Below are 24,266 nucleotides of genomic sequence, written 5' to 3' on the forward strand. Positions count from 1 at the left end.
AGAGAGAGGGGAGGGAGGAGGGCCAGAGAGGGGAGGAGGGAGCAGAGTGAGGAAGGAGAGTAGGAGGGCAGAATGAGTGAGAGGGAAGAAGGAAGGCAGAGCTAGGAAGAGGGGGAGAGACAGCTGCAGGAGCATATAGAGTTGCCTGGGTTCTGGGCACACGTGTGTTCTGTAATCTCAGCTTGGTCTTCCATGCTGCACATCAGTCCTTTTTGCTCTCTGCTCCACTCTGTAGCCCAGTCCCCGCGGCATCTGTTCCAGAGCTTTTCTCCTCTCTAGTCAGCCATAGCACAGCTCCCCCACCCTCCCCAGCAACAAGGGCTCGCCTCCTACTTTCCCAAGCTCCTTCTTCTCTCAATCAACACCTCCAGTCACCTCCAGCTCACCCCTACTCTTCCTTTATTTCAGAGGAAGAGATGACGCTTCCCCTCTCCTAAGCCAACCTTTTGGTCTGGGCCCCTGATCCCATCTCTTCCTATCTCCTCTAGGTATCGCGGTCTCACTCGCTCCCTTATTTTCAATCTCTCCTTCTCTACTGTTTACAAACATTCCCCAGCCTAAAAACAAAACCACAACCCAAGCTCCCAAACCTTTCACTTTGCTCTTACCGCCTCCCTGCTCCGTTCACAGCTGCACTTGTAGAAGGCTCATGTCCCTCCTCCCTCTCCCCAAATCCTGCTAATAACTTGTTTTCTTTTTTTAATTTTTTTAACAACTTGTTTTCTTGCAGCCACCTTCCAACTCCCCCGCTCTACCCAGGCTGCTTTCTCCAAGGGTGCCAATGATCTGTTCAATGCGAAACGTCACCTTTTCTCAATCTTGGTCCCTGTTTTCTGGCTAATCAACTTCTCGGCACCTTTTGACGCTGCCTACCATCTCCATCCCTTAGGAACTCCCTTCCCCCTAGGCCTCCATGCTCTGCCTTGTTTTTCCTTCCTGCCTGCCCCAGCTCTGCCTCTGTGCCTTGGCATCCCTGTGTCTGGAGTGCACTCCTTCCTAACATCTGTCTTGTAGGGCCCCCAGCTTCCTCCAAATACAATTCAGGGGCCCCGCCCACAGGAGGCTCTTCCTCTTCAGCCATCTGATCCTCCCCATTTTTTGTTAGCACATCTAGCACATCTCTCTCTTAAAATTACTTTACATCTACTTAACACTTTGTTTTATTCTCCCCAAATAGAACATAAGCCCCTTGAGGATGGGGCTGGTCTTAGTTTTATCTTTGTATTTCTAGTGCCTAGCACTGGGCATTGCACATAGTATGAGGTGGTTAGATTGCTTGATCTATGTTGTGAGTGTGGGTGCTTCCCCTACTGAACCAGTGGGCAACCTTTCCCGGGCTCAGTAGGGGCTCTTTAAGAGTTATGAGGGCTGAAGAATGCATCACCCTTTGGCCCTTACTCCAGATCTTTCCAGCTTAGTAGTACCTGGCAGACCTTAGATTTCACTGATAAATCAGGTCCCTTGAGAACCCAGGCTCCTTTCCATATCAGGGTTAAGGCAATGAAATTGGACTTTGGTGGGAAACAAAGTTCAAATAAGACTCAGACATTTTCCTCAAGGATCATAAGATTGTAGTTGTAGCAAAGGAAATGACTTTAGAGGTATCAACCAGTTCTCGAATTTTACAGATGAGGAAATTGAGGCTCACAGGCAGAGGTGTAGGATTATGAGGTTGGAATGCTGGAACATCTGGCCCACACTCAGTGCTTGCCTATGCTAAGGGGGGGGGAGGTGGTGGGTGGTGTGTGATAATATTTGTAGTCAAGTGACTACAAGCCAGTATATGGTAAGCATCCTAATAGAGATACAAGCAAAGAGCCATGGGAAGTGGAAGGCATTTAGTGTGCTAGCGTGCCTATGTGCCACAGCTTCATGACCAGGGTACCGATTGTTTATGGGCCACCTTTAACGAGAGTGGGGCAAAAGCGTCCAGAATTTGCAGGGCCAACTCTTCGGTCTTTATCTTGATAAAGATGAAGGGCTCTGGGACCCATCTGGATGGCAGCAAGGGAAAGAGCCGTCAGGCTCAGTCAGTAGACCTGGATTCCGAGGCCCTCTGCTGCATATCAGCCATTTGCGTTAAGCATTTGAGCCCCAAGGGTGCTCATTTGCAAAATGGGGATAACATCTGCCAAACCAGACTGCTGGGTGGATCACGTGATGTGATGCGGAACGTATTTGTAAGTGATTTGCAAACTATAGTAGCTGCTCCGCTCCAAATGAAGAGAGCAACAACCTGTGTGGGGCGCTGGAGTCTGCCACAGGAGCCAGGGCCCGTTCCTATCCTCTAAGTGACCTTGGATATTTAACCTCACAGTGCCTCGGTTTCTTCCTGTGTAAAATCAGGAGGTTGAACTAGGTGGCTTTGCGGTTCCTTCGAGTTGTGACTGGGTGACCATATCACAGGCTCTCTAGTGTTAGGAAGGCTCCCCGGGAACCATCTGATCCAGCCACCAGCCCTGGCAGGGATTAGGTGGCTTCCGCAACCCTCTAGTGCGGGACAGCTCACTAGCTACGGAGGCAGCCCTTGGAAGTCGGGCGCAGCCCCCCGGGGTCCCCTGCAGCTCCGAAGTGTGTCGAGACGGTGCCGGCTGGGCAGCGCGCCTGCATGTGCTTTGGTCGTCACCGGGGGGGGGGGGGGAAGTTGGAGGGCAGGCGGCCCGCTTGGCAGCCAGATCGGGTCTAGCTCAGAGAGCCCCGGATCTGGAGGCGGCGGCGTGCCCGGCTGGGGGCGAGGAGCCGCGCCTCCCTCTTCTCACCCGCCTGCAGGCGGGGCTGCCAGGCGGCCCGCCCGCCCGCCCGCCCGGCCGCCCGCCGCAGTCCGGGTCCCCGGCGGCCAGGCGCGCGGGGGGGGGGGGGCTGCCGCTGCTGCTGCTGGGGTGGGTGGCTGGCTGGCTGGCTGAGCGGGGACACGCCGGCACTGGCACGTTCCCGAGCCGCGGGCGTCTTTCCGGCCCGAAGGACAAAGGTCACCGAGCGCCAAGGCTGCGCAATCAAACGCCGAGAGGGGGCCAAGGCAGGTGCATCGCGCACCTACCCGGGGCCAGGGGTCGGGGCCGCGCCCGCGTGAGCCGCGCCGTGGCCGCCGCCGCCGCCGCCGTCAGGCGGGAGGCAGCAGGCAGCCATCGGGCGGGGCCATTGGGCGGGAGTCCCGGCGGCGGCAGCCATGGCAGGCATGGCGGCCGCTCGTGGTAGTCCTTAAGGCCTCGGCGCGTCCGCAGCAGCGGCGGCGGCGGCGGCGGCGGCGGGAGGAGAAGGCGGCGGCGCCTTCGGGGACTGCAGCAGCAGCAGCAGCAGCAGCCGCCGCCGCAGCAGCAGCAACAGCAACAACCTCAGCAGCAGCAGCCGCCCCGCCGGCGCCGCAGCCGCCGCCGGCGCCATGGGGGCGGGGCCGGCTGAGGCAGCGCGGAGCCGCCGCTACCTTAAGGGCCAACAGACGACCCCCGAGCTGAGCGCCGACGAGGGCGGCGGCGGCGGCGGGGAGAGCGGGAACGGCAGCGGCGATACTGCTTCCAGCACCGGCGGGGCCTTGGGGAGCACGAGCGCGGGGGGCACCGCTACGTCGGCCGGAGGCTGCGGCCTGCTGCTGCTGCGGGAAGGGGTCGATGGCAGCGGCGGCAGCAGCATTGGAGGAGGAGGAGGAGGCGGAGAAGAAGGAGGAGGAGGAGGAGGCGGAGGCGGTGACTGTGTCGGCGACGGGGATAGCGAAGCCGACGGCGACACTCTGGCCTTCCCCATGCACACTCTATGGTACGGTGTTCCGGGGCCCCGGTCACGTGATGGGGGGCCCGGGGGGGTCCCCGCCTGCTCCTCACGTGACCCCGGCCGCCGCCGCCGCCGCCGCTGCTGCTGCCTCCCCAGCCGTAGCCGTAGCCGTAGCCGTTGGCGTCGCGAGGCGCGGGCGGCCACCGTCCCGGGGGGCGCGGGCCCTGGCAGACGCGGCCGCTCGCGGCCCTCCGAGCCGGTAGTGGCAGGTCAGAGGCCCCTGCTTCCGGTCCCCGCCCGTCACCGCTCCCCCACCGCTCTACCCCACAGTCGCCCCCCGCCCCCGGCTCGGGTCCCTGCCGCCCCTCTGCTGCCGCCCCTCTGCTGCCGCCGCCGCCGCCGCCGCCGCCGCCGCCGCCGCCGCCCCGGCCCCGGCCCTGGCCGACCTGCCGCGGAGCGCCCTGGCCAGCCGGCTTGGGGCCCGGGTCCGGGGAGACAACTCGTCCGCGCTCCTGCCACCGCCCGCGTCCCCTCCCCGGCCGGCCCCTCGCCCGGCCCTGGCCCCGGTCCCCTTCCCACCGGTTCCCCTGCTCCCTCCGCTCCCTCCCATCGGGCCGGCCTCTGGAGGATGGGGCCGCGACTTCGGCCGATGGGGCGCTCCGGCCTACCTGCTGGGGGCCACAGGGTCTGCGTAAGGGGATGGGAGGGATCCGGGGGCTGGCGGGTGGACGGGCCGGGGCCGGGGTTGGGGCCGGGGTTGGGGCCGGGGCTGGGGCCGGGGTTGGGGCCGGGGCCGGGGTCGTGGCCGGGGCGGGGGTGGGGGTCAAGGTGTGCCCGAGGCGATCCGGCGGCCTGATAGAGAGCCCGAGGTCAGTAGTTGTTAGTGGCCGAAGCAGGTAACGGAACTAACGGGTGCCCCTCGCCCCCCCCCCTTCCGGCAGGGAGCCGTCCTTCTGCACTAGGCTGGGAAACAGGATCCACTCTGGTTACAATGTAATAATCCAGCTCCCAGCTGGGTGCTGATCTGAGGCAGGATGCGGTTCGGGGGGGGGGCCCCCCCGCAGCCTCCGTCTTGGCCCGGTTCCAGAGCAACCTAAGTCGGGGAAAAAAGGCTTACATTAAGGGCGTGAAATCGATTCCACCTGATTATAAATTAGGCTCCTTATCTCACCCTTCCAGGATGATGGGGAAAGTTCGCTGTTGAGGGCATTAGAGTGGAACAGCCTCTTTTTGTCCTAAAGTTCTCATGCTAATATAATTGCAGGTCGAGCATGTGCGTGTGTGTGTCCGTCCCATTGTTTATAAAGTATAAACATTTCTCATTTATGTGGCACTTTAAGGTTTACAATACCCTTGTCTTGTATTATCTCATTCAACCCTCCTGGGACCCTGTGAGGGAGATTCTGTCATCCCCATTTTACAGATTAGGAAGACAGGGTCCAGTGACTTACCCAGAGTCAAACAGCCAATAATGGCCAGAAGTAGGATTTGAATCCAGCTTTTCCAGGTGCCAAGTCCAGCAGCTGATCCTCTAAGTCCCCAGTCTCTTTGGGACTAGCTGTCCTTAGGACAAGTAGTTTGGTGATTAAATGGCAAAGACCCTGTTGGGGGGAGGGAGACCAAAGGGGATTGAGTTTAAGACAACAGAGCCAACATGTAACACTCAGATTCTATCCTAGCTAAGCCTCTTCCCAATTTTGCACTAATTGGAAATAGTATTAGTTGTCATTGGACCATGGATACTCTTTCTTTTTAATTTTACAGGTGGGTGATGCCAATCACAGCCATGAAGAAAAAGGTAAGCATCCTAAGACCATCCAAAAGCAACTGTGCACGAAGGCTAAAGTTCTGAAACGTTTGGGCCAGGGACTGAAGGCTGATAATGGCCCAGGCCTGATCGTGCCCCTGTTTCCTCCGTGCCCTTCCCAGTCTGGCTCCACCTGGTCTTTCTAGCCTGATCTCCTCCTCTCCCTCCTGCATCTCTGGCTAGTCCCCATCCATGACCTTCTGCCTTCCCTGCCCAGTTGTCTGCCTCTTGGGATCCTTGCCCTCCCCCTGGAGACTCAGCCAAGTGGCACCTCCTATGGGAGGCCTTGCTGGTCCTCCTCCTCCTCCTCCTCCTCCCCCTCCCACTGCCCCCACCCCAACTTGGTAGAAGTCTCCCTACCCAGAAAATACTTTTCATTTCCTTATCTCTGAATACTTTCCATCCTAGCATGGAGCTCCTTGAAAACAGACTGGATTGTTTCTGTCTTTGTATCCTGGCTAGGCCAAGGCCAGTCTTGCACACGACGTGTTTAATATGGATGTTGGTTCGGATTGCACATAGGTCTTTAATACATGTTAGATTGAAATTTATGCACGTGTAGTGACTGCTAGTCATTATTGAGTTTCTTAAGGGTTTTACTTTTAAGGAAATATGCTTGTATGTGGTAGGGTATTTAAAGACATTTTTACTAAGTTCTCCACTAGAGTCCTACTACGATACTAGTGGGGAGGCCCTTGAAAAAGTTTTTAGTTCAATTTTCTTTCAGTCATCAAGTGTTTATTTTTCCTCTATTCCACCCCCTTCCCCCCCCCAAAAAAAAAAGAAGAAGAAAACCCTTGTAACATATATGCATAGTCAAGCGAAACCAATTTCCCTTCATGTGTCCAACCCTGCCTCCCTGGCAGGAGGGGCACCGCTATCTCTTGGAGACAGGACCAATGAAAGGACCTCTTCCTGAGGCCGAGGCCGATGAGGGCCATTCCAGTCACCTTGAGAAAGTGGGATGAAGCATGGGATGAAGGTCATTCAAGCTTAGCTGCACTCCATGGGCAGTGAAGCAGCTCTGACTAAATTCTGGGTCTCAGGTCACAGGATTTCAAAATAAAACACCTTTGCCATTTTCCCAGTAGGTAAAACTTCAAGGGGAATGTTTCTTCCTTGTAAATTTTACTTAAGGGGGAAAATGTGTGAAGGTCTGTCTTTCACAGACTGGTTATTTGTGATTTGGGGAAAGAATCCCAAACTAAACCAACCCATCCCTGGCCTTTCCCCGACCTGCTCCTCAGAAAGGGCCTGCTACTCTCTGTTGGGACAATTTCCTCTATTGGATTGATTTATAGGCTGAATTCCTTGAATGTCTGATGCAATTTTTATCATTCCTCTCCTGATATTTGCAACCAGAAAGTCTTTATTTTGCGTTTGGGGATCGAATGTGGTATTTATAACCCCTTGATGTCAAAAGCAAGGTCATAAGATTGTATATTTACATGTGGATAGGACCTTAGTGTCCCACTCTCCAGTTGTGCAGATTGGGAAACTGAGTCCCAGATTGGGGAAGTGATGGGTTTCATGTCATCCAAGTGGGAAGTAGAAGAGCTAGCTTTTCTGCTTCCAAATTCAGCACTTTGCGCTGCCCTGGGGGCGGGGAGCTTAGAGGTCAGTCATCTCCAGGCCCCCCCCCCAGCTAATTTCCACCAGAATTTTGGAGAGTGAGGGGGAAGGGCTTAGGGGCATCTGTTCCCTCTCTCTGGACATCCACCCTTTACTCGAGTGGTGTCTCTCTGGTACCAAGTAGCGCGCTTGGCTCCGAAGGCAGGCCTAAGGATTACGTTTGGTTCCGATCTGAAACTCTCAGCTGGCTTCCTTGTGCCATTTGGAGATGCTTCAATCCTTTCACCTTGGACTTCATCCCGATTTATTCTTATGTGTTAGATTGAGAACACAGGTGAGAAGATGTTGGTCGCCGTCCTGACTTCTCACAGGTCAACCAGATTTCTGTTACTATCATTCAACAAACATTTCTTTAAAAAGAAAAAAAAGATTTACTGGTATCTTTTGATTTTAAATCTCTTTCATTTCCAATTACATCACTCCCCTTCACCTACCCAGAGAATCATACCACGTTATAAAGAATTTTTAAAAAGTAAGAAAAAACACCAGGTCAGCAAAACCAAGGATTACCTCAGCCAAGGCCAACAGTCTGCAGAGTTCACAGGGCGTTCGTAGGTGGACGATAGGCGAAGCATTTTTGTGCGTGCTGGTGGGAAGGAGAGATGCTCACCTCATGGAACTTTCATCATTCTTTCTTTTTCTCCTATAGGGAGGGTTGGGTTTCACCTCGATTGCTTAAGTGGTCTGGTTGATGTTTTCATGATCATGGATGCTGGTCAAACTCCCGGCATTTTATCTTAGGGGTATACGGGGAAGACAGAGCAGCAATTTCTCTCTCTTCTGTTATCATTTAATTTTGTCTCTGTCTCTCTCTGTCTCTGTGTCTTACTCTCTGTCTCTCTCTGTCTCACTCTCTGTCTCTCTCTCTCTCTCTCTCTTAAACAACCAGTCTCTTTCTCGAGTCTCTCTTCGCCGTGGCCAGTGGAGTCACTGAGCCAGAGGGCACAGACAGTGCTGTAGCTCTTAATGACCCAGTTCATTGGGAAGTCCATTGTCCTGCCGGAGATTTTACATGGATTCTAAGACAGTTGTAACTTGTTTGTGCTTTGTTTCTGGAGCCTGCCTCCCGTCCTGGTGTCCCAGCTTTATCAAAATTGGAATAGACGTGAGTGAGAGGGGCAAGAACCTTGTGAAGTTTTCCAGGGACAGGAAGGTAAAGGGGGGCAGTATGCCCAGAAGCAAAGCAGGAACCTCTGTAGTGATAGCTCTGTTCTCTTAGTTCACCTTGCATCCCTTGCATTGGCCTTTGACTGTGAGGTCCCAGGGTTTCTCTTTCAATAGAGGTTTTCTCTACACTGCTTAGCACAGTGGTTCTGTATAGGTTAAGGACTGAAGAAATGAACTAGTGCCCCAAGGTGGTATGGGACAAGGACAGTGCCAGGAAGGTAGCTGGCACCCAGAATTCCAGGCATCCGCCTTGGCTTAGTAGACACCTTCTGGTCTAAAGTTCTTTGCACTGTACCAAGTGTGGCATCAGTGCTACTACTTGTACACCAGTGTAGCTGGCTACTGATTACGGGCAGCATTTCAATAAAATGTCCAATGGGAGAGAAACAGGGGTGCCTGCATTTGTGAGTCACTTGAAGTGAACACTTTGCTTTCCTCTGTTATTAAATAGGTGCTGTTGATGGGGAAGAGTGGGTCTGGCAAGACCAGCATGAGATCGATCATCTTTGCAAACTATATTGCCCGAGACACCCGCCGCCTTGGGGCGACAAGTAAGTTCCTTCCTCTTTGCCTCAAATCCTAAAGCCACAGCCCCCGGAAACAGGATTTCACTAGTTGGCCTTTGATTTTTTAGAGGCCTCTTTCTTCAGAACACAGGCCTGTTTCCTTGGGGAACCAGATAGCTGCAGAAAATGGCCCCTACCGTATCTCCAAGAGGAGATGCTACTTGGCAGAGATTCTAAGGGAGCTGGTGGGCCAGAGGACAGGGTTGCACCGTTGACGCTCTCTTCCCCCACCCCAAGGTATGTGTGTTTCAGCTTGGATAACTTGGGAGATACTTCTTGGTCACAATAACCCTAGCTCTTGGGCAACCTAGTTCCCATGTAAGCATGGCACTATGCATTGATCAGCTTGAAGATTCTCTCCTTGCCAGGCAGCCTTTTTCCTCGGCTTCTGTCTTTCTGCTTTCATTCCCTGGTAAAAGCCTGGAGGCCAGCAAGGAGGTGCTTTGGCGCTCAGGGTAGTCCCCATACTTTGGAGGTGGCCTCGTGCTAAAAGCACCCACCCTTGGCCTTTTTAGTCCTTCGTAAGCCTCTAGGGTGGTTTTCTAGACCTCCTCACAAAGGGTTTTCACGTATCACATTGAATCTGAGAGCTGAAAGAAAAATCAGGGGTCATCCTGTCCAGCCTGCAGCTGAATGTCGTTCTAGCCTCTCTCCCGGCAGTTTGATAAGGAGAGGTGCTTTGACCTAGGAGAACCAGGGCTGGCCCGGAAGTCAGGAAGACCCGAATTCGAATCCTGTTCCTTCTGCTGGTATTGGAAATCTGGGTTAGAGACTAGATAGTTTTCTCCCTCCTCTTCTGTTTTCAGAGAGTTTAACTGTCTTTGTCTGAGGCTTAGGTATTCAGACAAGTTTATTTCTCCAGCCTTTGGTAAGTATAATCTATCCTTGGCCAAAAGGAAAAAAAAAAAAAAAGGAAACCAGCATTTATTAAGCGCCTACCCTGCCCAGGCACTATGCTGAGAGCTTTACAAATATTATCTAATTTTATCCTCACAACAACCCTGGGAGATAGGTGTGATTATTACCCCCATCCTACAGTTGAAGAAACTGAGGCAGACAGAATGACTTGCCCAAGGTCTCACAGCTAGGAAGTGTCTGAGGTCAGATTTGAACTCATCTTCTTGACTCCAGGCCCAGGGCTCCATCCACTGAAGCACCTGGCTGCCAAAAGTTTATAAGAAAGCTGCCTGTATCAGTGCTTTGCACATAGTAGGTGCTTGTAATTTCCGGGCTTTGATGACTTTTTGCTTTGAGCCAGCAACTCTAGGCCATCCTGGGATTGTTCTTTAACAACTGGCCAGAGCTCTCCCCTTGCTACCTGAGGCTGTCCTGCCACTGGTCCTGGTTTGAGCCTGCCCACCCCCAGCTAATTGTGGACAACAGAGCAGTACACCCAGAGGGATATTTTAGGGAGATTAGTCTGGTAGGGAGGTGGGAGTTGGCGTAGTGAATGGGACCCTGGAGTCAGACGCTGCCCGGCTATGTAACCTTTGTCATATGAGGGCCTCTGAAGTGTCTGAGACCAGTTCTACTATTGCTATAATCCAAAGGTGGCAGAGATATAAAACGAGCAATGAATAGGACTGGGTCACTGCTTTCTAATGTAGGCAAAGTCAGAGGCATGGGGGAGAGTTCAGAGGTTCCTCAGAACTGTGCTCGGCGGTGACCATGGTAAGAGAGAGCAGGAGTCAGTAGCCCCTAGGATTTCATCAAACCTGGCTTGAGTGTCAGAGGACCCGGGCTCAAATACCACGTTTGACCCTCCCCCTCTCAGGAATTCCATTTCCTGCTCTATACAATTGGGGAATTAGACTAGGTCACCTCCAGGGTCCCTTCTAGCTTGTGAATCCATGACCCTATGAAGGGAAAGATGGAAGAGCTGAGAGGGGTGATGCGTTCATTCTTTGAGGCCATCAGCAAGCATCTAGTAAGCACCTTCTCTGTGCCAGGCACTGTGCTAAGCCCTGGGGATACAAAAAAAGGCGAAAACACGGTCTCTGCCCTCCAGCAGCTCCCAGTTTAACGGGGGAGAGAATAAGCCAACAGTTCTGTAGAATTAAGATAGAGACGGTGCCCATAGGAAGTCAAAGGGGAAGGCAGGGAGGTAGGGAAGGTGGCAGGAAAGGCCTCCTGCAGAAGGGCACATTGGGGCTAAGGAAGCCAGGAGGCAGGCGTGAGGAGAGAGAGCACTCTAGGCATGGGGCACAGCCTTTGCAAAGGCAAACAGTTGGGACGTGGACTGTTCCGTACAAGGGAAAACTGAGGAAGCCACTGCTGGAGCTTAATGCCATAGAATCTGGAGGAGAGGAAGATGTAAGAGTGTTGTTTGTCCTTCATTCTCGAAGAGGACCATGACATCAAGAAGATGATGCCATGACGTGCAAGTGAATTGGATCTCAGTGAGGGAGGGCTGTGCAAAGTCACCAGCCTCACGTTCTCCTCCTGGAGCCCTCTGGGTCCAGTGGCCAGATATCAATCAGGACGACTGGAGATGGCCCCTGGAAGGAGTGAGAAGACTGGCAAGGGAGGAAGGGGCTGGGTCATGAAGGGCTTAATTTATAGAGTAGCGGGTGCTGTAGGACAATCACTTTGGCCGCCGAATGGAGGATAGATTGGAGTGAAGAGAGACTAAGGCAGGGAGAGCAAGCAGAGTGCTGCTGCAGTGGGCTGGGGGTAAGGTGACGAGGGCCTGTGGGGCAGCTGCAGTGGGAGTGGAGATGGGAAGGGGAAATGATTGGATGTGGCAGGGGAGGGGCAGTAAGGATTTGACGAGCCTGGGTGGCTGGGAGGATGCTGGGACCCTTGACAGGGCGAAAGGAAAATAATAGGAACATTGAGAAGAGGGAAGGGATTGGGGTTCGCGTTCAGATGCCCGCAGGACATCCGACTTGAGATGTCCAAAAGGGAGGTGGTGACATGAGGCTGGAGCTCAGGAGAGGAATAAGGTCTGGCTAGATGTGGCCCTCCACATAGTGAGGAGTCAGTGGTGTAGGAACCATAACTGGGCCCATGGGAGTCAGGCCATAAAGAGGGAAAAGAGCAGAGCCCAGGACAGAGGGCCCCTCCAACTTAGTGTGGCTGACTTGGCCGAGGACCAGTAAAGGAGATGGAGAAGAAACCATCAGAGACGGGAGGAGAACCGGAGACCGGGATAGAGCTTAGGCGGGTGGAAGGGCTGAGCGGCAGCGGCAGGGGCCGCAATAGAACCGGCATCCTTGGGAGTCCCACAGATTGGATTTTAGGCATTTCAAACCGTTTTCCTGAGAAGGTGGTCATTAGACTTCAGCAGATAACTGCAAGAGTCTGTGATAACAAAAGGTTCAGAATCCCAGGGTTAAGGAACGTGGAGAGGGGACCACTGGTGGCTGCTGCCGAGATCAAGCCTGTGACCTTCTCTGCGGTGGACCAGAGCAGGAGGTCGTGGGAAAGAAGTAGGTTGAGGACATGGATAATTGGGATACTGGAATGGGGAATCAGGGTGTGTGAGTGAAGGAGAGAAAGGCAGTGAACCAGGCCAAGAACTCATCGATGAAGGAGGGGGACTGACCGGGGGCTCAGGAGCCGATGGCCTGTGGGGTCTGAACTGCCGGGGCCCTCCGAGGAGCGATCGCTGACGCGTGGCGGCGGAGGGAGGGTCTGGCGCTGGCACGGGGCAGCGAGAGTGTTCTAGCGCCCCCAGCTCAGCTACTCGTTTGTTACGTTGGAACACGCAAATAGAAGGCAGGGCCACGAAGGAGGAACAAGGACGCCCAGCTTCTGAGCCTGACTGACTCACCTCGGATCTTGGGCTTCTTCCTTTGTGCCTGGTTGGAAATCCTGCTCCTCTGGCCTTGAGCATTAACAATGCTGAGCTCCAACTTAGGGAGACCCGGGTTCAAATCCTCCCGCCAGCACCGTGTGATCAGGGCAAGGCACTTCCTCCTGTGCATCTTGATCTCATCTGTAAGATTGGGGCCTGTGGTGCCTTCCTCAGACGGTTGTTGTGACGCTCAAGGAAGGTCATAGACGTAAAGTCTTTGGCCAGACACAACACGCACGCGCGCGCGCACACATGTGTGCCATTCGGCAAGCAGTCCTGGTGACTCTTGGTGGCCGGCCAGGTGGGGGAGGGCCCTCCTCTAGGCCAGCCTGGGGCCCTGGCTCTGTGCTCACACGTTCTGCTTGGGCTTCCCAAAGTCAGGCTCCCCTCTGTGCCGTCACAGGAGGGTTTTGCCATTAGACGTCAATCCTGTCCTTGGTGGAATGTCTCCCTTTTCTTGCAATGATTCTAATTCTCTTCTATTTCTTTTCCAGTTGATGTGGAACATTCTCATGTTCGATTTCTGGGAAACCTGGTACTGAACCTCTGGGACTGTGGTGGGTAGGTATCATTTGCCTTCTCAGGTACCAGACCAGTATGGGTCAGCAGAGCAGCAGGCTAGGCCCCGACTTCCCCAACTCAAGGTCTTCCTGACTCTAAGCCTGGAGCCATTTCCTTGCAGTGGCGTGAGGGTCGGAGTGGCCCTGGGGTGCACACTCAGTTGTGTAGCAAACGGAAAGTTAGGTGGGCTGATTAAAGACACCAGGCCAGGACCACCTGTCTCTGGGGGCTCTGTGCGTTCTAAGCTCCTTCAAGGGCTCTACCTTTGCTCATCTTCATCATTGGCCTGCTACTTGAGAGATGTCCCTTGGCTGTATGAGATTCAAGTGGTCACATGTACCTGAACCCATCCATTTCCCCCTCCCTTAGCTGTCTAGTCCCACATCATCTGTTTTTGTTTTTATTTTTTTTGGTGGGGGGGTGGGGGGTGACGAAGAGAGTCTTGGTATCAAATACTTACTAGAAGTTCCACATCCAGAATCCACAGAGGACTGACCCAGATGCCCAAGATTAAGAGCCAGCTCCCAAAAGAATTGTGAACTGATCCAGCCATTCTGGAGAGCAATCTGGAATTATGCCCAAAGAGTTAATAAACGACCTGTGCCCTTTGACCCAGCAATACCACAACTAGGTCTGTTTCTAAAGATGATGAGGGGAAAAGGACAAGAACCTATGTGTTCTGAAATATTGATAGCAGCTCTCTTTGTGGTGGCTAAGAATTGGAAATTGAGGGGCTGCCCATCCATGGGGAATGGCTGAACAGGTTGTGGTGTATGAATGTGATGGAGTGCTATTGTGCCGTAAGAAATGGTGAGCAGCCGGACTTCAGAAACACCTGGAAGGACTTACACGAAATAATGAAGAACAAAATGACCAGAGGATGGGGCCAAAGAGCGAGCAGAAGAGAAGTCGGGCATTCTTCAGTTCTGCTGAAGGGCTCTCCGTGTGACGGCTGAAACGGGCTGGAGGGGAAGCTTCCAGGCCTCCCTGCTGGAGAGCACAGATAAAGTGCCCTCTCGTTGAAACAAGCTGGCTTCTCTTCTCAGTGGGAGCAGGGGTAGATATTTCCCACTCCACCCCAAAAAGCCCACAGGCTCGGGGGGGGGGGGGGGGGCTCTGGAAAGCTGCTGGTTTGGCTGAGTCCACTTGGGCCCTGCTTTGCAGAAAGTCCTCTTAGGCAACAGTTCTGTGGTGTCTTCCTCGCTCGCCCGGCCAAGTGTCGGGATGTGGATTATGGTGCTTGTGCCCAGCCGCTTTCAGCTTCCTTTCCCACAAAAGGAGCCTACAAAGGTCACTGACTTTTCAGAAATGAATTATTTGAGGTTGCGCCTTCTGTTCCAAGCCAGGCGGTCCCATCCGGGGCTCATTCCCTTCACAAGCACCTAGGCATCCTTTCTTCCCCAAAGGCTTACTAACTTTGGCTAACAGCTTTTCTTGGAAACCTGAAGGCGCCCGTTCTTTACCTCATTCGTCCTGCCTTTTTTTTGACAGGGTGTGCTTGCTTTCTTCAGCAAGCTTTCCTGAGTGGAGGAAGGGGAAGGGAAATGAGCATTTATATAGTGCTAACCATGTGCGAGGCACTGTGCTAAACACTTTACAAATATTAACTCATTTGCTCTTCACAACACCCTGGGAGGGACGTGCTAGGATCTCCCCCCTTTTCCTGTTGAGGAAACTGAAGTAGACTTTCCCAGGGTTGTCCAGCTAGTGAGTATCTGAGGTTGGATTGGAACTCAGGTCTTCCTAGCTGCCTCAGGAGGGCCGTTGGTATGCCTCTCTGATGCCTAATCCAGAACTAGGTAGTGGGCAGGGCACCTTTTCATTCGTTCATTCGTTCATTCATTCATTCATTCGCCAAATGTTCCTTGAGCTCTTCTTTAGCACTTAATGCAGGGGAGCGGGGCTAGGGGACCGTGTGGGTGGATGTAGAGGATGTGTGTGCTCCCTCTTCTAGGAGCTTGGGATGTCCTTGGGAAGATGAGGGAGGCCTACACACGGAAACGTTGGAACAGCAAGCATTCCAAGGGAACCGGGGGTCCAAATGAATAGTGGAAACAGTGGGCTTTCAGAAAGGAAGAGAGTCATGCATGGAGTTGGACAGGGCAGGATGGCAAAGAAGCCAGGGCCTCAGCTGCTCCTTGTAGGGGGTGGGGTAGGAGTTGAATGGGGGGGGGACGTATTTTAGGGACAAGGAAAGGGCTTGGCTAGTGGTAGGGAGGAGGGGCAACAGCTGAGCAAAGGTGTGGAGGTAGGAAGGAGAATCAGATATTCTGGGCACAGTGAGTAGACTGGCCTTGCTAGGTTTGGAGGGCTTTCTCAATGCAAGCAGGCCCGCCTTCCCCTCATGGGGTGTTCTAAGGAGTCACGTTGCCAAGCACATTTTTTTTCTTTTTCTGTTTTTTGGTGAGGCAGTTGGGGTTAAATGACTTGCCCAGGGTCACACAGCTAGTAAAAGAGAAACTATCATATGGATTTTTTTTGGCCAGGCAATTGGGGTTAAGTGACTTGTCCAGGGTCACACAGCTAGTAAGTGTCAAGTGTCTGGTCTGAGATCGGATTTGAACTCAGGTCCTCCTGACTTCAGGGCCGGTGCTCTATCCACTGCACCACCTAGCTGCCCCTGCCAAGCACATTTTTGTAACAGATCCACCTTCTGTCATGGGAAGCGTGTTGCATTCCTGATCAGGGACTTGTATCTATTAACGATAGGACAGACAGTATAGACAGTGTGTCCTGAAATCCCAAATGGCAGGAGTCTAAACTCCTATAATCATTTAAAATAGGGAAACGACCCTCCCTTTTCCATGAAATATATGAGAATGAATGGAGTCTAAAGCGTTAATGGAAAAATGGAGTGTGTGTGTCATGAACGTGACTCCTACAGCCCTACTGTGCTCAGTGCCAGCCAGAATAAACCTGAGGCCGTTTGGGGAAGGGCAGAGCATTGGCCTGGCCTCAGCTTCTCGGACAGTTCCAGTTGATCTCCTTTCTCTTAGTGAGAAGTCGGGGTCGAGATCCCTGCCTTTCCCACAGATGGCTGTTGTGATGTCAGATATGTGAAGGGGGGAAACTGTAAACAGGGCCCCTGACACCAGGGCGCCTTCATGCTCTCCGTCTGCTTCTCCCCAGCCAGGACACCTTCATGGAGAACTATTTTACCAGCCAACGGGACAATATTTTCCGCAATGTGGAGGTTCTGATTTACGTGTTTGACGTGGAAAGCCGGGAGCTGGAGAAGGATATGCATTACTACCAGTCATGCCTCGAGGCTATCCTTCAGAACTCCCCTGATGCCAAGATCTTTTGCCTCGTGCACAAAATGGATCTCGTTCAGGAGGATCAGCGGGACCTGGTAAGAGCAGCCCCCACTTTTCGAGGTCCTCTCTGTAGGCAGAGCCATGTACAGTTGGCTCCTTTTTGGTCATAGAGTAGGGGGGATAGTTATACAGCCCAGCCATGTGATGGCGCCAAAAACCCTTCCTTGTTTGACCAGGGCCTCTCGCTTCCTGGCTGCTGAATACTTCTCTGCGGCTGGGGCCCAGGCCCAGGCCCAGGCCCAGGCCCAGGACCTAGGACCTAGAACCCAGGACTGTGCTACAGGAGGAGAGACATTTATGAAATTTGCTCAGTTTGGGGTGAGGGGTGGAAATTAGGGTTACGTTTGTTGCTGTATTCTGAGGTCCCACACAAACTTAATTTAAGACCAAGTTTACAAAAAAGCGTTTTAGTTCAAGGCCTTACTCAGTACTCTTGTAAACTCTGAATGTAGGCTTTGCCTTGGATTTTGTATTCTAAAATGGACAGACCAGTCAAGGCAGCTAACAGTATAACTTGAGCACCCAGTATCTAGGCCTGTGGCCTATTTTTGTCTTCCCTTAAACTTGGAGTTGGGCAGCTGGGGGTGCTTGTGGTGGTTAGAGGGCTGGGCCTGGAGTCAGGAAGACCTGAGTTCAAATCCAGCCACACTTCCTAGCTCTGTGACCCTGGGCAAGCCACTTTACCCTGTTTGCCTCAGTTTCCTCATCTGTGAAATGGGGATGATAATAAGAGCACCTACCTCTCAGGGTTGTTGTGAGGTTCAAATGAGACCAGTGCCATGCCAGGTACATAGTAGGTGCTATATAAATGCTTCTTCCCTTCTTCCCTTCCCCTATTAGCACTGATATTGTAGCTCCAGCAAAGTGAGGGAGGCAAGCCTATGGGGGCAGGGCAAGGCAGGCTCCCTTGGACTTCAGGGGCAGCAGCTTCCACAGCAGTTGGGGTAGAGGACACGGGAGTCACCCTCAACTGGAACCTTGTTTGTATGAATCCAATGCCAGTGAGGGCAGCTGGGTGGCACAGTGGATAGAGCACTGGGCCTGGAGTCAGGAAGACCTGAGTTCAAATGTGGCCTCAGACATTTACTAACCGTGTGACCCTGGGCAAGTCACTTCACTCTGTCTGCCTCAGTCTCCTTGTCTGTCAAATGAGCTGGAGCAGGAAATGGCAAACCTCTCGAGTGTCTCTGCCAAGAAAACCCCAAATGGGGTCATGGAGAGTCGGACGTGACTGAAAAGTGACCGCACAACAGCAGCCTTGCAGTTAGGGCTTAGGGCATTACCTGGTGGATGAGCCCCTCCTGGAAAACCCCCCTCCTGCCATCCCTTCCCATCCCCCTTATCAGAGACCCGTCCCGTTGAGCAAAAAGAAAACCCCCAAGCAAGTGGGTCCCTGCTCGGAGGAGGACCGCGCCCCCTGCAGAGGAGACTCCTTTGGAAGGGGCGGCGGCACTGCTCCCGCCACCTCTCCATCTCCTCCTGCTCCCCCTCTGCGATCCCTTTGGCTTCCACTGTACCTTAAAGAGGCCCGTTCTCCCTCCCTCTTTCGGTCTCCCTCTCCCCCTCCCCCCTTCCCCCTTTCCCCTTCCCTCCCTTCCTCTCTCCCCTCCCCCCTCTCAGATTCTGTGCCCTGGGGCCCAGAAAGGAGGGAATCAGGAAGTGGGTGCTCCTCCTTTTACAGATCTTAGGGATCTGAGGTCGCAAGAGAAAAGGGACTCTTCCAAGGTCACTCAGCTAATATTAGTAGCAGAGATTAGACTGAAACCCAGACAGGGTTCAGTCTTCTTTCTGCCATTCCTTCAAGAGCCTGCAGACAGCTAGGGGGCACCACAGAGCACTGAGCCAGGAGGCAGGAAGACCTGAGTTCCAGTCCTGCCTCAGGTACTTCCTAGCTGTGTGACCCTGAGCAAGTCACTTAACCTCTGCCTCAGTTTCTTTTTCTTTTTTGGGGGGGGGAGGGAGGGTTAGGCAGTGGGGTTAAGTGACTTACCCAGGGTGACATAGCTAGTAAGTGTCATGTGTCCGAGGCCGGATTTGAACTGAATCCAGGGCCGGTGCTCTATCCGCTGAGCCACCTAGCTGCCCTCTGTCTCAGTTTCTTCAGCAGTAAAATGGGGATCGTAAAAGCACCTACCTCTCCCAGGGGTGTTGTGAGGACCAAATGGGGTCATGTTTGTGAAAGGCTCGTAGGACAGTGATTGGCATGTAGTAGACGCTTTCAAAGTGCTTGTTCCTTTCCCCTTTCCTTCCCTTAAAAGAACATTCTATGGCTCCATTGTGCTTTTAGAAAGTAGAGCCAGAAGTTGGAACCCCATTCTCCTGGCCAGGCCAGAGAAGAGCGACCTGAGCTGCCCATTTGGCTGCTGGCCTCCAGCCTGTGAAGGGGCTTCTTGTATTCCAGAAGCTCTTTGATGACCATATTTGGAGTTTGAGCCATCTCTGATGAGTGCTCGGGCAGCAGCCACGAGGGGGACACCAGGAGCTGGACCGCGTTTCCTAAGCTGCCTTTTCGAATCGAAGGCTCCCCCGGCAGCGTAGGAGCTGACACTGTTCTGAGGCCTGCATCTGTAGGCCGGAGAGGCTGCCCCCTCTGCTTAACAGAGCACCTCTGAAAGCCCTTGTCTTCTTAGCCCTCATTGCTGAGCACAGGCTCTCTTACCTTTGGTTCCAGGCTCCCCTGCTTGGAATGTGCTCAGCCTGCCCTTGCTTCTCCACAAGGCGCAGGTCTGGAGTCCTGCTGTTGCCTGCATCAGGAAGCATATGCTTACAGTCTGAGAAGAAAAGGCACCTGGGGCCAGTGGCCTCACTAGCCCAATAGCAGCCTTGTCATCATACTGGAGACCTAGCAGATTTGCTTCCCAGAAGCTATGCTCATGTTAGCCGTTTGGCCTTGGACCAGTCACTTCTTTGTGGGCCTCAGTTCCCTACGGTCTGTAAAAGGAAGAGCCAGGCCTACTATGGCAGCTTGTGGCCTCATGCCTGGCCCCTGACTCCCTCGTACCCTGCTTAGGCCCTGGGGCACAGAAGGCTGTGTGATTGGTCCCAGAAGTTAGTACTCCTTGCTGACCTAGAAGAGGAGAAAGGAGCAAGAGAAAGCAGGGAGAACTGCCTGCCTCTGACAAAGTGGGGCCCCTTCTGGGGAGAGGCGCTGGCCTGGTCATTGCCTCACTGCTTCTTTTCTGCTGCTCACGGCTGACTGACCTGTCAGGGCAGTCACCAGTCCCCTCACTTTCTTCTCAGGCCATTAGTGCAGCTTAGACTTCACTTTCCTCCCTTCCAAACCTCAGCCCATTCATTAACCAGTTCACCTCCAGTCCTTGAATTCCCTTGCCACCTCTTTCTCCCCTCTCCCCAGCCCTGGATTACTCTTCCCATCTGCTTTCTCACCTGTTCATATGCTGTGGGCTGGAGCTGGAGGAGTCCTGCAGTTGTGCTAAGCAAATACACCCTACATTCATGTTAATCAGCTTCAACTGGGCCCTCACTACAGCAAGGCAATCCCTCTGAGCATTTCTAATTTATTTGCTCTCCTTGCCCACAGAAGTGATTCTAAACCTGTTCTGCTTTCTTCAGGCCATCTCCTGCAGCTCCCCCTCTACCTTCTCTCCATTGAGGACCTTGCCTCTTGCCTAAGAAAATGGAGGTCATTTGCCATGAGCTCCCTCTTCTCCCCTTCCCTTTTTCTCAGAACCCCTTGACATCATCTCCCACTCTCCTCTTTTCTCCTAGTCTCTGATATTGAGGAGGCCCTTCTCCTTGCCAGAGCTAAAACCTCTCTTTGTATGCTCTTGACCTTACCCTTTCCCCCTCCTTCTGAGGATTGTCCCTCTCAGTAATTTCCACTGCCCCAGTCTTTAACCTCTCTAGTCTGGGTTCCTTCTTTCTCTTACTGCCTTTGAATATGCCCCCCAGGTTCCTGAATCTTCATAAAGTCTTCCTTAGATCCTACTATCTCCTTAAGCTCCTGGGCTTAGCTCTCTTCTCTCCCTCACTCTATAACCCTTAGAAATCTTGCCTCCTGCTTCATGACTCACCAGAAGCTGTTCTCCCTCCAAAGTTGCCAATGACCTCTTAATTGCCAGCTCTGGTGGCCTTTTCTTGCGCCTTATCCTACTTGACCTCTCTAATTCATTGGCCACTGTTGACCAGCCTCCTCTTGGTTGTTTTCTCCTCTCTGGGGTTTTGGGACCGTGTTCTCTCTCTCGGTTTTCCCTCTACCTGTGTGATTGGTCCTTTTCGGTCTTCTTTGCTGGTTCCCTAACCTTGAGGTCTCCCCACCTCAAGTCTCTCCCCGCTCCATTCCCTTCTCCTTCATTTGTTAAACGGCTTTTCCTTAAATGTACTTCCCTACTCAGTAAGCTCCAGAAGCTGCCTATTGCTTCAAGGATTGAATATCGATTCCTCTGTGGCCTTTAAAGCCTTTCACCAACTGGCCTAAGCCTGTCTCTCCAGGTTCCTTTGGATTTGTTCTCTGTATTCATTGTAGACATACTTTCATATGTTCTTGTTGACCCCCCGCCCCCCAATTAGAATGAAAATTCCTTGAGTGGAGGGATGGCTTCATTCTTTGGACTCATATTGCCCATGCTGGGCACGAGGTGGTCCACCCACTCCAAAGGGGGATTTCTAAGAATCACCCTGATGTTGGAGTTAGTGGGGCTAAGCAAGGAGGCAGAGGTTGGGAACAACATGGTCGAAGAAACTCACTTAATTGTTCAAACTGTTTGTTAAACGTGCTTCTCAACAACCCGCCGGAGCTAGGGGGTCCTCAGACATCCACCACCTCCCCGTCCTGCCGGTGACTGCGGAATCGCGGAATCGGAAGCTGGAACAAGGGAAGGCCCTTGGCTCAGATGAGAGCTCAGCTCTCTTGGAGTCCCAGCCCACGGCTCTTTTCTCCTGTCCTGGGCGTGGTCAGCAGTTCTGGCCTCTAGCAGAATAGGTCATCTGGCTTTCCTAGCAATGCAGCCTCTGTTCTAACAAGTGGCGTCAGGCGTGGGTGAGGAGCGGTGGCCGAGCGCGTGGATCATGTGGAGCCTCTTCCGTTTCACTGCGTGGGCTCCCAGAGAAAGTCCTGGATGAGATTCTTGTCTGCTCTTAGCCATCTTTCTCTTAGCCAGACCACCGTCTCCTCTCACTTCCCTCGTTCAGTCTTTCTGGAAAACTCTCTGGACAAATGAAGTTTACGGGATCATGAGTGCAAGAGAGACACAGTCAGAAACAAACACACAGAGTTCTGGGGGGAGCGTCTACATTCCTTTGCTCGATGATCTCAACGTTATATGAGCACTCAGATTGCTTTACCCGATGGCCCTTCCAAAGGGGAATGAGGGTCAAGCCTTGGGCTGGCTCCGTGTGGCAGGAGTGGGGGAGACGAACCTCCCTTCCTTCTTTGTCATTGCTTCGGCCGAGGTGGGGAGCAGGCAGAAAGGATGGCTTCTGTCAAGTTGGTAAGATGCTGCTGAGCCGCTTGGGAGTCATTGGGCCGGAGCAGTGAGAGCTTCCTTGAGGGAGAGGGAATTTAGGGAGTGTCAGCCGCTGAGCCGATCCGAGAACTTCTTTAAAACAGCTCACTCATTAGCGTTGGGCTCACTTCCTTCCCCCATTTCATAGTTGCCTTAAAATGTCCTGGGCTCTCTTAGCACCTCCCACTGCTGACTTATCTTCAGTATAATGTGTTCCATGTATGGAAGGATGTCCAGGTCAGGTGTTCCTTACATCTTTGGTGTGAGTGGGGAGCTTCAAACTGACCTCACTTAAGGGCTTTGGAATCCTAGTAGTTCTACTTCAGTCCTGACCAAGAGCATCTTCTGGGGGCCTAGCCTTAGAGGTCATGCCTACCTACCTACCTACCTACCTATCTACCTACCTACCTACCTACCTACCTACCTATCTACCTATCTACCCATCTATCTGTCTACCTACCTACCTACCTACCTACCTACCTACCTACAAGTTCCCTCAAGAAGGAAAACCAGCTGGTGACAAGATGCTGTCATAATCATTGGATCCTTGGTTTGTTTCCCCAAGGAAAGGCAGGAACGATTACTTGGTCAAATGTGTTGGATCTTTCTTTTTGTTTTTTCTTCAGATTTTTAAGGAACGTGAAGAGGACCTGAGGCGGTTGTCCCGCCCATTGGAATGTGCTTGTTTTCGAACATCTATCTGGGATGAAACACTGTATAAGGTGGGTACTTTCTCTCTGAGTTCTCTCAATTTAGGATAGGAATCTCCAAATCATGGAAGGAAATTAACAGAGTGAAAATCTTACTCTGATTCCTGGCTTCTCTAAGTTTTGGAGAAAGAAGGCCTAGTGTGAAAATTAAGCATCACTAGTCACTTAAACAGTTTCCTAATAATATCAGGATTTTTGTGCTTAACCTCAATTAACTTCTGGCAACTGGGTGGCACAGTGGACAGAGCACTGGGCCTGGAGTCAGGAAGACCTGAGTTCAATTCCAGCCTCAGTCACTTACTGACCCTGGACAAATCACTTAACCAATGTTTGCTGTAGTTTCTTCAACTGTAAAATGGGCACCATAATAGCACTTTCCTCTCAGGGTTGTGGTAAGCATCCAGTGAGCTAATATTTGTAGAGCACTTAGCACAGGGCCTGATTCCCTTCCCTTTTTCTCCTTCTGGAGTCTTTCCCGAATCTTCAGATGCTCTCCTGATTTGATAGAACTGCAGGTTTTGTTAATACTTATTTTGATAGTGATCTTCTTGGCAGCAAAATGGTGACTGCTCCCTGACCTGGGATCTGTCCCCTGGAGCTGGGATAGAAACCTATTCTCAGGGCTGAGGGGAGCTGGCACCTTAGTGAGATGACATCTGGCCTCCCAGGAACTATGTCTACGATGGTAGGAACAAGTGGAAAAATAGCCCCTGAAAGGTTAAGTGTAGGCTCATGTGGGGAGTATCTTAAACAGGAGTTAAGCGTGTGTGTGTGTGTGTGTATGTATGTGTATATGTATGTGTGTGTACACCCATCTTACAGGGAACACCCATGTGTACACACACACACACACACACACACCCCTTTAGAAAAGTTTTGCCTTTCCCATCCCAGCTCAGCTACTTTCCCCAAGGCAACCGCTAAAGGAGTTGAGAGGCTTGATGAATTTTAATGACCTGTGGTGGCCTGGATTTTTCCCTTCCAAATGTTAATGAAGGCATTCCTGAGTTTAACAAAGATTTTTAATTGGAGTAACAATCAGTTGCTAATTTCCATTCCCTTGCATTCATTCACCTCCTTCTTCCAGCAAACCTTTGGCCCCTTGCTTAAAGCCTAAGCTTTTATTGGAGAGTTTAGTGAGAAAAGGAAATCCCACATCTAGGGACTTGCCAGGGGCAAGAAAACCTTTGTAGAAATGCTTGGTTAAATTAGAATGCTGCCTGGCCCTCTGGGTTTCTGCAACAGAACTATTTGCAAAACTTTGTGTCTTGTGGTGGTCCTCCTTTTGCAACTAAAAGTCTCCCAAAGTAGCTGTGGGTTTCCTGAAGCCTCCAATTGAAAGGGCGGAGCAAGGGCTTAACATTCGCTGCTTCTCCTCTCCTCTGCCAGGCCTGGTCCAGTATCGTCTATCAGCTCATCCCCAACGTTCAGCAGCTGGAAATGAACTTGAGAAATTTCGCCCAGATTATTGAAGCGGATGAGGTGCTTCTCTTTGAAAGAGCTACTTTTCTGGTGAGAATCGTTGGCCTCGGGTATG

At 52.5% G+C, this 24,266-nt stretch overlaps 1 protein-coding gene across 3 annotated transcripts in view; it reads left to right on the plus strand.

Moving 5' to 3' along the window:
• Positions 1-3,673: 3,673 nt before the first annotated feature.
• The window catches only part of LOC114053713 (ras-related GTP-binding protein A), a 31,054-nt gene continuing 10,461 nt past the window's right edge, over positions 3,674-24,266 (plus strand). The window contains exons 1-7 of one of the 3 annotated variants that reach the window (XM_027876846.1): positions 3,674-3,750; positions 5,470-5,503; positions 8,763-8,862; positions 13,171-13,237; positions 16,367-16,589; positions 22,646-22,741; positions 24,119-24,241. In XM_027876846.1, the coding sequence (XP_027732647.1) occupies positions 3,737-3,750; positions 5,470-5,503; positions 8,763-8,862; positions 13,171-13,237; positions 16,367-16,589; positions 22,646-22,741; positions 24,119-24,241 (657 nt within the window). In that variant the 5' untranslated portion in view covers positions 3,674-3,736. Of the gene's footprint in view, positions 3,751-3,904; positions 3,975-4,371; positions 4,391-5,469; positions 5,504-8,762; positions 8,863-13,170; positions 13,238-16,366; positions 16,590-22,645; positions 22,742-24,118; positions 24,242-24,266 lie in introns of those variants that run through there. The other 2 variants (XM_027876853.1, XM_027876860.1) reach the window with 2 other exon arrangements.

Source organism: Vombatus ursinus, unplaced genomic scaffold, assembly GCF_900497805.2.
Source record: "Vombatus ursinus unplaced genomic scaffold, bare-nosed wombat genome assembly UNPS02004179.1, whole genome shotgun sequence".
Taxonomy (NCBI): domain Eukaryota; kingdom Metazoa; phylum Chordata; class Mammalia; order Diprotodontia; family Vombatidae; genus Vombatus; species Vombatus ursinus.